Genomic DNA, 13,434 nt, shown 5'->3' on the forward strand with positions numbered 1-13,434 from the left:
ATAATAAATAGTTTTGATAAAATTGACCCTATCTATAGTGATTGCCTTGATGTCAAAATTTTGGAAATGATAACACTATATGAATATGTCAAAATATTGTTGGCCCTACACACACAATATGACGTGGTGTGGTATTTCAAAAGCAGTAGGTAATGTGGTAAACCAGAAAAAAAAAACAATAGAAATACAAGGAAGTGAATCAGGTAATTTTATTTGTTTGATTGATTTGGTTGTTTTACATCACTTATTCTTCTAATAACAACAGGTTCAATATTATTATTTTGTCTCTTCAGATACACACATTGTAGTGTACTATACTTACAAAATAATTACTTCCTTCTTTCACCACACACGGTCCTTTTCAAATGCCTAACAAGACTCTCCATTTGTGTATATCTTCTTTTGCACGATGGACAAGGATATGGTTTTTCTTTGGAATGAACTGTGGAATGTCGTAAGAGTTTGCTCTGCCTGGGAAATGGTTTCAAGCAATCACTGCAAATATACTTCAGTTGAATTTGGTTTTCCAAACCTTGAATATCAACAAAATGCTTTGAACTTATTGCAGTTGCGTTACAAGATTGATGCAAAAGTGGAGGGAAATGATCCTTCTCAGGCCTTATGTTATATGTTCTTTCGTCCCTTCCATTACCTTGATTCAAGCATACAATAGAAGACCTGCAACAAAAATAGCCCCTTCAGGAGATACATTCCAGGGATGATATCTTCTTATCCTTAAAAATGCAGGATAGTAGTTCAACAGCAAAGTCACGTGACAAAATATAATCTTCAGAAAATAACAATGTCAAAACTTAATGCTTGCAGTCTGTCTGTGTAATCACACTCATAGTAGCACTACCTAAAAACATACTTTTCTTTGTAATAACTATTTTATTACTCAATGTCTCAACACAATTGCACATGTCATGTTTATTATTCCATTTGAACATCAGAGTAAATCTAATGGATCATAATTTGAGGACATTGATTTTCCAGTGTTATTTTTACCCAAACTTGGCGTTTTTTCTTACTTTTTGGCATTCCCCCTCTCCCCAAGATTCACATTTTTATGCTGTTCTTTTGACAGCATGTTGCAGATGATCTGGGGCACTACTTTGATGGTTCATAGAGCGAATACAGGGTGGTGCAAAATTCCGTTTACAACGTGGAGGAGGTGAATCGCCAAGTGAAATGAACACGAAAATGTAAATGGAATTTTGTTGAATGACGCACCGTGTCAGAGCTAGAGGATGCCGAAATCGTGTGAAAAAGGGACTTCACACCTCCGTAAGCCGACAAATAGTACTCATAAAGAAGATGCGGCACGATATCACCAAAGAAAACACACTTGGGCTAGCGAATGATGCACAAATCGCGTGTCGAAAATGAATGCGGCAGGGATTCCCCACAAGAAGTGAGGGATTCCCAGGATTATGCCAAACATGGAATGCAGGTATCGAATGGGGGTACAAAGGGAAATGATTGAGGTCACAGCACATGAAGAACATTTTGCCAGGAAGTGTCCGAAAAGCAGGCTCCATTTACATTTTCGTCTTCATTTCACTTGGTGATTCACCTCCTCCGCGTTGTAAATGGAATTTTGCACCACCCTGTATATGTGTGTATTTTCTTAGAGTTGCTGTGGTCTAGTTGATAGGGCATCTGACTGCCATGCGGGGAACCTGGGTTCGATTCCTGATGTGGGTGATCTAAGGTTGGAATTTCTATGGCCTTTGCCCCACATAAAGCAGCTCTGGGGTTCACCCAGCCTCAAATCAATAGGTACCTGGGGGGGGGGGGGTTAAAATGTGGCTGGAGGGTGGTGTTGATCACATCACCTCCAAAATGACCCAGATCGAGAATGTGTGGTGCCCTACCACAACATCCCCTACATGAACCTTCATGGCATGGTGGTATATGCATGGAAAAATATACCTATACATTTATGGTTCTTTAATTTTTTCTTTTGAGATGTTTATCAAGAATAGATTGCAATCAATTATAAATGAGAGTCAATATTTTGCGATCGTAATGATAAAAAAAAATGATTGTATAGGTGCACTCAGCACAAATATGGACAAAACAAAGAAAATGCCACAACTGATCACACTGACCATAGTTCCAGCCTTCAATCTCACAGTTTCTGGGTGTTTGTTATGGTGGAGAGATTGTTATTTAAGTGTCTTTGGGGTATTTTGACACCACCGTGGCAGGCAATGGGTGTGTTTTAAAGTGGCAACTGGCATGTCACCACAAACTACACACACCTAACTAGCCACCGGAAATAGAATTATTGTAAATGTGGAACAAAGATAAACTGATGTGAAATTTTGCATTTATTTCTTAAGATTTGTTTCCAAGTAACATGCCACTCAGATACTAGGTTGTATGTCACTTGCCACCTTGGTCTGGAATCTTATTAAAAAAAACTTACACTACAGATTTATATGCTGTTAGGTTTTATATTTGAGTTCACAGAAGCCACAATCCGATGTTATTCTGCCATTATACATTCACAAACTGTAATTTAATTAATTAATTATTTTTTTTTATATCAGAAATTGCAAGTCTATAACAACCAAAACTGGCATTTACGTCACATAAGCCTTTTCAATCTCCTCCCCTCTCACGTTGAGGAAGAAACCTAAATATAAAGAGTTCATTTGACATCTCATAGAGGGCGACACAGGAATGCCATCTACCATGTGGAACATATGGTCAGTGATCTCAGTAGTCTGGAGACAGCAGTATGGGGCAGTCTGAGAAACTGACTTTCAACGTGGTTGGGTGCCACTTGTGTAAGAAGTCTGTGCGCAAGATTTCCACCCTCCTAAACACCCCTATGTCCACTGCTTCCAATGTTATAGTGAAGTGGAAATGTGAAGGGACGTGCACAACTCAAAAGCATGAAAGCCGACCTCTCATGTTGACCTCCAGAAACCATCGAGTGTTGAAGAGGGTCATGCAGCGTAATCGTCACCATCACACAGGAATTCCGAACTGCATCAGGATCTACTCCAAGCACCATGACTGTTCTGCGTGAGGTGCGGCAACTTGGTTCCCCTGGCCAAGCAGCTGACCATAAGCTAAACATCACACAGGCAAATGCCAAACTGTGGCTCGTGTGTTGTAAGGAGCCTTGAAACTGGACCATAGAACAGTGGAAAACCATTGTGTGGAGTGATGAATCACGGTACACAATGTGGTAATCCGATGGTAGGGTGTGGCAAATGCCTGGTGAATGACATCTATCAGCTTTTTATAGTGCCAACAGTAAAATCCGGGGGGTTGTTGTGTTAGAGAGTGGTGATGTTTCTTCTGGAGGGGCTTGGCCCCCCTTGTTGCCTTAAGTGGCAATGTCATGGCACAAGCTTACGTTGACATTTTAACCATTTTCATACTGCCTCTGTCGAAGACCAGTTCGGGAATGACCATTGTGTCTTTCAAAACGACCGAGCACCCGTCCATACTGCAGGCCTTGTGGGGGAGTGGTTTGACGATAACAACGTCCCACTAATGGACTGGCCTGCACAGAGTCCTGATTTGAATCTCATAGAACATCTCTTGGATGTTTTGGAACGTTCTAATTTTGGATATCCGCGGGGAATGGGCTTCCCCAGGAAACCTTCTGCCACCTGATTGAAAGTATGCCTGCAAGAGTGAAGGCTGTCATCAAGGCCAAGGGTGGGCCAACACCCTATTGACTGCCAGTGTTCCCGATGGAGGGTGGCCCAAACTTGTACTTCATTTTCAGGTGGGTGTCTGGATATTGCTGATCACATAGAGTATCTCTTGTAACTAATAGTAACTATAGTGAACTATATTGTAACTATAGTGAAGGAACTTGGGAGATATCTGAATTGTTCCTCGTGTTGATTGCATTATAAGACAAAAAAGTAGTTTTCTTCTTTTTCGAAACCTTTATCAATGTGAAGTTTTGATACTCAAGCAGTAAGTGCGACAGCTGGTCTGATCACATTTTATTAGTAGAAAAGAGAACTAATGCACATGTCCAACAAATTTTGCCATTTCTCTGGTAATTACATTGTGTAGTACAAATTATTGTTGTAAAATGACATGCAAAGTAAAAAATAATAATAAATAGTTTTGATAAAATTGACCCTATCTATAGTGATTGCCTTGATGTCAAAATTTTGGAAATGATAACACTATATGAATATGTCAAAATATTGTTGGCCCTACACACACAATATGACGTGGTGTGGTATTTCAAAAGCAGTAGGTAATGTGGTAAACCAGAAAAAAAAAACAATAGAAATACAAGGAAGTGAATCAGGTAATTTTATTTGTTTGATTGATTTGGTTGTTTTACATCACTTATTCTTCTAATAACAACAGGTTCAATATTATTATTTTGTCTCTTCAGATACACACATTGTAGTGTACTATACTTACAAAATAATTACTTCCTTCTTTCACCACACACGGTCCTTTTCAAATGCCTAACAAGACTCTCCATTTGTGTATATCTTCTTTTGCACGATGGACAAGGATATGGTTTTTCTTTGGAATGAACTGTGGAATGTCGTAAGAGTTTGCTCTGCCTGGGAAATGGTTTCAAGCAATCACTGCAAATATACTTCAGTTGAATTTGGTTTTCCAAACCTTGAATATCAACAAAATGCTTTGAACTTATTGCAGTTGCGTTACAAGATTGATGCAAAAGTGGAGGGAAATGATCCTTCTCAGGCCTTATGTTATATGTTCTTTCGTCCCTTCCATTACCTTGATTCAAGCATACAATAGAAGACCTGCAACAAAAATAGCCCCTTCAGGAGATACATTCCAGGGATGATATCTTCTTATCCTTAAAAATGCAGGATAGTAGTTCAACAGCAAAGTCACGTGACAAAATATAATCTTCAGAAAATAACAATGTCAAAACTTAATGCTTGCAGTCTGTCTGTGTAATCACACTCATAGTAGCACTACCTAAAAACATACTTTTCTTTGTAATAACTATTTTATTACTCAATGTCTCAACACAATTGCACATGTCATGTTTATTATTCCATTTGAACATCAGAGTAAATCTAATGGATCATAATTTGAGGACATTGATTTTCCAGTGTTATTTTTACCCAAACTTGGCGTTTTTTCTTACTTTTTGGCATTCCCCCTCTCCCCAAGATTCACATTTTTATTTTAGCACACCTTTCTATAAAAGTTACCTAAAATTATACCTTCATTGTGCTTTTAAAGGAGTATTTTAAATTGTTCGTGACAGTTTCATACATAAGAAAAGAGTTTTGAGGAAGTTATTTTCCATTATTTCCCGCATGATAAATATAAATGTTTTAGGTCCTACATGGTGGTAGTATGAGGGTCACTATTTATATTTTGAGCCTTGGCAACACTGATTGAAGTTAGGCGCAATTTGATGTTTGCACGGAATCATCTGGCATTATTGACCATAACGTACTTCAAATGTATTGTCATTAGCTTCATTTGTGTTGTTTATGTTGCCTTGGAGATTGCGCGACAACAATAAAATGGAATTAATTCGTGAACATTTTCATGCGATGATTTTTTACGATTTTCGACGTGGATTATCAAGACAAGAGTGCATCGATCAACTTACTTCCACATTTGGCGATGAAGCCCCATTCTTTGCCACTGTGAAACGCTGGTATAACGAATTTAATCCTGACCGCCACTCGCTCACCGACAAGATTCGCGAAGGTCGTCCAAAATCAGTTGTTGTTCAAGAAAACATTGATGCTGTGCAAAACCTAATACTGCAAGATCGTCATGTGATATACTGTGAGATTGAGGCAACCATAGGCATTAGTTCCAACAGCATATATAAAATATTACATGATAATTTAGCTGTGAGAAAGGTATGTTCTCGTTGGATCCCACACAATTTGACAAAAACTCAAAAAGACGCTCGCGTCAATTGGTGTAAACAAATGCTCAATAAATACAATCGTGGTGCTTCAAAAGACATATATAAGATTGTAACAGGTGACGAATCATGGGTATATGCATATGAGCCACAACATAAACAGCAGTCGACTGTATGGGTGTTTAAAGATGAACCCAATCCAACAAAAGTTGTTCGCGCTCGAAGCACATCGAAACAAATGGTTGCCTGTTTTTTCTGGAAAACTGGTCATGTGGCAACTGTGCCTTTAGAGGAACGTAGAACGGTCAACTCTGAATGGTACACAACAATTTGTTTGCCAGAGGTCTTCGGTCAAATACGGAAAACAAACAAACACTGTCGGATCATTCTTCATCAAGACAATGCCCGCTGTCACACATCTCGTCTAACAACCGACTTTATGAACAGTCAAAAAATCGAATTGATGGGTCATCCACCATACAGTCCTGATTTGGCACCCAATGACTTCTTCTTGTTCCCGAATGTCAAGAATAAATTGCGTGGACAACGATTTTCGTCGGCGGAAGATGCCGTTGATGCGTTCAAAAACCATATTATGGAGGTGTCTCAAGAAGATTGGAAAAACTGCTTTGACAAATGGTTCGAACGAATGCAAAAGTGTATTGACCATAAAGGAGAATACTTCGAAAAACAATAAAGTAGTTTTCAATGCCAAATTCCTGTTTTTTCATTGTTAGGCTCAAAATATAAATAGTGACCCTCGTATGTAGGGGTGTGTGGGATGGAATTTTTTTAAAATTCAAACGTTCGAGATGCAAAAAATCGCTCTCAAACCAGCAGTGCATAATGAAGTAGCACCTATATCTGTCGATGCTTTTTTCGTGCTGCTGAATGTGCTATTGCAGTATCCATTGGTAAAAAAAAGTGTAACTCCTTTGTTGAATTAAATATCAGAAATGATCTGCAATAGACAAGAGATTCATATGAATCTATTCATGAGCATGTGAAGTTTTTCCAGTGACAAAGCGTATATTCCAGCTATTTCCACTTCTATGTTCCTTTTGTTATATATTTTCTGAGGGTGCCAAAGGAAAATATTCTCATCCCACTATTTGCAATTTGACTCATACTTCATGTACATATATTATATCCACAATAGATGCATCTTGATTTTTTTTTTAAATTAGACTTTACTTTTTAATCTTAGCACTGAAGTAACATATTTCTATTCTGGTTATTTTGTTTTTCTTATCTCTTTGGTTAATCTCAACAATGAGGATGAATGATGAAATAGGTAATGGGACAACACATGCCTGACCAGTTTTCAAACCTTGGACTTTGTGGTATATTATGCTGACTACTGCACCATGGAAGTCAACACTGAAGTAACCACATTGTACGAGGAACAAATTTCCCCATCATCATCATCCCTGGAGACAATGGTAATACGCAATATAAAGATTCATCACTTATTGGCTAAATATATATAATAATCATTACAATATTTGAGTTAAATTGTTTATTTATCACATTTTTCTGTGCATTTATATTTATACATTAAAAATTGCATATGCAAAAAGCTGTTTCATAAATGTTTACATTTCAAGTACAATCCTGAAGAGTTATTTTCCTGTAGTTTACAAAGGAAAAAACTGTTTTTCTTATGCTTGTAATAACCGTAAACTACAGGAAAATAATTTTATCATGCAAGCAATGCGTACATACAAGAAAAAATAATCCTGAAGAGTATGTGACATTTTCTTTATTAAAGCCTCTCATTCAGTGAAATTTCAATGAACAAATTAAATGATAAATTGGTTATATTTTTATTTGCTGATGGAAGGAACACCTTCATACAACGTCCACAGATTTGAAATTTGCATATTGTACAAATTTTATGTAATTTCACATATTGTCTCAATATATTTACACACATAAGAAAGTTATATCCTGTTTGTATTATATAACCTTAAAAGTTTCATACATTTTATTTCCTCCTTATTTTCATTCTATGGTTTTAATGGTTTTTAGGTCTATCTTTAAATATATACTTTTAAAAATTCTATAGAATGTTGCATGTGCTATATACATTGAGTTTAGTACAATAATACAGTGTGTCCGAGTTAAAAGTATAATGAAAGAAAAATTGATAACATGTAATATTTAACCAATAGCACAATAAGCCGTACGAAGTTTGAAAATAATCTCATTTTTATTTTACCATGCTTGCAAAACGTCAGCAGTCGTTACGTTGCACATGCGAGAACTGAACAATTATCAGGAGTAAGCAGTCATAGCATCAGTAGCTTTGTGGACTCCGCAGCAGAAGTTGTGGTGTGTGCTTTCTCATTGAGCTGAAGTCTTAAGCCTGTACAACGTTGTTTCCGACAGGAGTATCAACAGTGACCAACTGTTCACATATCGATTGTGAAATGGGACAACACCTTTGGAAAACAGGAAGTTTGCTTTGTATGTTGGGTAAACAACACAAACTCAAAGTTTCAGATGCTGTTGAGAAAATTCATTCGGCCTTCCATTGGAAATCCAGAAAGTCAATCAGATGAGCAAGCACGATGTTGTGCATAAAATATTATGCCTAAGAGCGTACACACTGCAACTTTGCCAAGGAATAAAAACTGAAGATCCATCAGCCACTGCGAAAAGACTTCGTGGAAACAATATTGATGAAAATAAGGCATTCGTTGATGGAGTCTGCTTCTCGGACGAGACAACATTTCCAGGAAGGTGCACAGCAAAATTGCCAAACATGGAAAACAGAACCTTCCCACGAAGTGAGTGAGTACCGTTGTAATTCCCTCACGGTGAATGTGTGGTGTGCATTGATGGAGAATAGGGTCATAGGCCCATTATTTGCAAATTGAAGTTTCAATGCAAGAACATACCTGAAAATGTTGCATTTGTATGCTGTACCTCAGCTTCCACCTGCTGTAATCTTTCAGCAAGACGGAGCACCGTGCCATTACGATCGAGTGGATTAGGAGAGTTGCCTCTATCACTTAACCCCCCTAGATACCAGGACATTTGTCCACTTGATTTTTTCTGTGGGGTTTTGTAAAGTCTTGAGTGTACCAAACACGAGTACTTGACCTTCCTGATCTACGTCACATTTGCGCTGCAATCCAGAATGTGATGCCACAAATGCTGTACAACACGTGGCCAGAGCTTGAATATACACCCGCTGCAAAATGACTTTGGACCTCATAACAAAAGCCCAAAAAATTACATCTTTATCACAGGCCGGAGGCTAAGTCCCGACTTGTTGATAAAAGCAAGAGACTTGGTAGGATTAATTGTTCTACCATTAGAGATATTTTCAGTTGAGTAGCCAAGGAACATTTCTGAGAAAACCAGACATTGATAGGAGACACTGTTCCCAAGATATATCAAATATGCCGGATTATTTTAAAGACGGAGTGCAGATATTGATTGGCTACTCGACTGGAAATAACTTTAATGATACAACAATTAATCCTACCAAGTCTCTTGCTTTTATCAACATGTCAATGATTCGGGACTTAGCCTCCGGCCTGTGATAAAAATGTAATTTTTTGTGCTTTTGTTATGAGGTCCAAAGTCATTTTGCAGCGAGTGTAGGTTGGACATCTGTCGTGCTATTAATGGCTCATATCAAGGTGTATTAGGTATGTTACAAACGCTTTTTGAGCTACTCTATAGGTACAGAAAAACTGTACATAAATATCTTCATAAACTAACAAGTTATTAATTTTTCTTTTATTATACTTTTTAAGCCGGACACACTACAGATTTTTATTAATAGCATTGCCTCCATCATCCAGCAGGATGCTTGACTAGTAAATATTCACTTTCAATATAGATACTCTCTCTCTGTGTATAAAATTTATGAGAGCTATTAATCTGATAACCCGTCTTATTCCCATTGTTTCACACAGGAAGCACGTTGAGTTCCTATGCTGTGTACATTGGATCTTGTAAAAATCAGCTAATAAGACTAGGAATTCCGAGTCTGACACACAGCTTTACATGGGAAATGTTAATAAAATAAACTTCTTCAGACTTTCTATGATTGTCTTTTCTAGGAATGTTTAATCTCCATTGTTTTATACACAGAACAACATACAATTAGGAATTAGTGACGTAGCATGTGTTTCCTAAGTTCAGTTGCATTATAAAATGTCTTTTTACACATGGAGCATGCAACACTTTTGTCTCCTGCATGACGTCGCTCATGGATGTACAGATTGGAAGACACATAAAATCTCTTTCCACATGTCTTACAACCAAAAGGTTTCTCTCCACTGTGTATTCTCAGGTGGTATTTCAAGCTCTGAAGTCTACTGTATATTTTTCCACATAGAGGACAAATGCAACTACTTCTACTTCCATTTCTAATATCACATCCTCGTCCTTCCCCAATAAGGTCCGGTCTGATTTCTTTTGTTGAAATACGTACTGTGGATGATCTGCAACAAATAGACTTTGTTCAGTATCAACTAAGATTATTCTGAGAATAATTAAAAAGGTAAGTTACACCCAACTATTGTACGTGAAGAGAATACACAATACAGACACAATGCACTGTTATTCCAGAGTCACTTGGTTTCTGTAAACACTTGTCGTATATTCTTTTCTGTCTCAATTTTGTCTATTTATATAATGTCGCTCTTGTAGTACCACATATTCTCCGTGGAATATATGATGTAACAATAAATATCAGCAACCAACCCCCCCCCCCCCCCAAAAAAAAAAGAAACTGGCTGTATTTTTTGTGCACGTTTGTGATCACCACTACGAATTCACTGAACACAGCCTTTAAAATATATCCAGGTACCAAGAGGATTAACCTCACATCCTTTATGGACACTATACACTTTACCTCCTGGTTCATGGCTGTTCCTTGGCTGTCAAGTTAAGCCAATCTGTTAAGTTAATCTTTAAAAATTGTAATTCTATCATTTTGAACCTTTGAGCTTGCTCTTACTATCCACAACCAGTCTGTGATTTGTTTAACACAGCATGATGCACCAGGTCTTATTCTTGATTTCTGGATTAGATATTATAACTGACAATAATGATAATAATCAATATTCAGATTTTTTTTTTATTTTACTTTGGCAATTCCTGGTTTGCAAAATGCTCTTGCATGTTAAACATTAATACTCCGCAAGTTTCCTGTCTTTTGTATATCTTTTTAAAGAAAAACTATGAACAAAGCATGTCCCTCCCTTTCAGTCAGTGACCCGATCAGAGAACCACGGAACAATATCTGCGGTAGTCCACATACACATGCAAGACGGCATGAGTACTACCTGCTGAAATTCCCATTAACTGTGAAATTTTTCAGACAGTCAAACTGCATCACTGTGCCGTACGTGGTTGATGTGAACGGCCATTCTTGCCATTCTGCGTAAGTCAATGTGACCACGTTCAAGGTGCTATCACCAGTTCTCACTGGTTTGCTCCCTCTACATTGCTCTTATTTCAAGTTGACATCCTGAACAATTGAGAGATTTCGCACACATAAATTGCACGTCTCATCTTACCTTATGAATATTTCATCTGATGCACCATTCGAACACTCACTATGAACCACCTGCTCTCACTGATGTGGGAATCGCGTACGAATTCTGGATGTGAAATCAATTCCATGCATGCTTCACAGTTGTGTAATTCAAGCACATTTTTTGAAACACACTCATACATCAGTTAATTATTACTTTAATATTTTACAATACTTATTATGAACAGGTGGACACACTAAAACAAGTAGAAGGGTGGGGGGATTTGCATGTAATTTGATATTCCTGGTGCAAAAGTTCGACATATAATTTTCTTTAATTAATAATTTGTTACAAAACTACGTTTGTATCTCCAGAAGAAACTTATTTGTTTACATTCATTTCTATATATAAAAAAAATACATATGAAAAATTTGAGAAAACCCGTAACACTTACCTCCATAATGCTGCTGTAATTATTTTTCTCCGTCTTTGTTCCTGCTTCTTATCAAACTACACACTACTCAATTTCTGCTACCTATTCGCTCTGAACTATATTTTTCTTTATACATTTATTCGGTCACAAATGGTCAAATATATGCAGGTTGTCTGTGTAGCCACTTACAGTAGAATTGATAATGGTATAAATTTATATTAAAAAAAAAAAAAATGTGAACAGGACTTATCAGGCCATCTGTTGAGTTTTGAAGAAGCTTTGTTCTTTGTAAGTGTGCCTTCATCAATTTCATCATATCATCACTCATCTTCATCATCGCAATTGGCCAAAAGTGGCAGAAAAGCGCCACTAAATAATTAAAATCGAATCAAATCAATTTCACCTTCATGAGTTTTGGTTTGTTCTACCTAATGGCATGTGACTGGTATTTACAAATAAATTATGATGAAAGTAGTCTGGAATAGGAGGTTTTTTTACTTCTGAAAGCCATCTCAGTTAATTGTGATTTCTGCACCTTGTAAAAAATTGTATGTTACATAAAACATCCATATTAACCTGACACCACGAAACTTCCAATGCATACTTCAATATATAATAATAATAAATAAAAATACATAACAAGGCCTACAACAAACATTTTTTTTAGCCCACTGTTATAATTAATATATAGTGTGTCCGAAAAGTCATGCAACACAGTGTTTACGACCATATAATGGAATAACGAAACGGAATGAGAAGAAACGCTTTCTGCCAAGAGAATGCCCTGTAAATTGGGAAAATATAGAGAGACAAACATATGTAAGAACATGCATGTTTTAATAACAAATAAGCAAAGTGTTGCTGCCAAAGGCAGGAAATTTTTTTTGCAAATAGTGGTATTGATGCACCGAACTCACTGAGGAAAATTATTGCAACATTTCTAGGGTTACCAGACGTCCGGATTTTCCCGGACATGTCCTACATTTTAGCCTTATGTCCGGCGTCCGGGAGGAATTTGAAAAATATTATAAATGTCCTATATTTTGAGCATCACATAATATTAATTAGGAAAATATGTAACAGAAAAAATCATGCAAGTTACAAGTCTATGTGGACTGTGCTTCCAAACTCAATAGTAAAATATATTTCGATTCAGTCATTGGCCAAAAAGAAAAAGTTTGTCCTGCTATTAACCAAACGGGAAAACGGAAGTAATTAATGAACAAAGTTTTGGGACCACATTCTGATAACGTCGCTGTTCAATGCCCGAGTAGAATTTTTTGCCTTAGGGTTTATAGGCTACTGATGGAACAAGGTGTTGTTATTCAATATTCAATATAATTTGATTGTAAAGCAGGGTATATAGAGCGAAGTTATTCAGGGTGTCTGCTAGTCAAGAAAGTCGTGGAAGTCAAGAAAAAGTAAAGAAATCAAAAAGAAGTCAATTAAAAGGCAATAAAGTATTCTTGTGGTCAAGAATTTTTACTATCATAATGACTGATTGGTTGATTTAGTATATTTTACTTCACATTTCTCTGTACCCTCTGGCTAATCGCGAAAATGATAATGAATGGCGGCAAGGTAAGATGGATGAAGGGACAGTCACATATATATAGGGACAACCGACACAA

General features: G+C 37.0%; 1 protein-coding gene across 3 annotated transcripts in view; it reads right to left on the reverse strand.

The window, feature by feature from the left end:
- The window catches only part of LOC145998618 (uncharacterized), a 30,129-nt gene that overhangs the window by 7,142 nt on the left and 9,553 nt on the right, over positions 1-13,434 (reverse strand). Inside the window, exon 4 of one of the 3 annotated variants that reach the window (XM_083135072.1) lies at positions 9,407-10,332. The exons of the other annotated variants lie outside the window; for them this stretch is intronic. Within the exon in view, the coding sequence (XP_082991198.1) occupies positions 9,999-10,332 (334 nt within the window). The 3' untranslated portion in view covers positions 9,407-9,998. Of the gene's footprint in view, positions 1-9,406; positions 10,333-13,434 lie in introns of those variants that run through there. 3 annotated transcript variants of the gene reach the window in all.

This window comes from Lepisma saccharinum, chromosome 14, assembly GCF_977018435.1.
Source record: "Lepisma saccharinum chromosome 14, izLepSacc3.1, whole genome shotgun sequence".
NCBI classification, from domain to species: Eukaryota; Metazoa; Arthropoda; class Insecta; order Zygentoma; family Lepismatidae; genus Lepisma; species Lepisma saccharinum.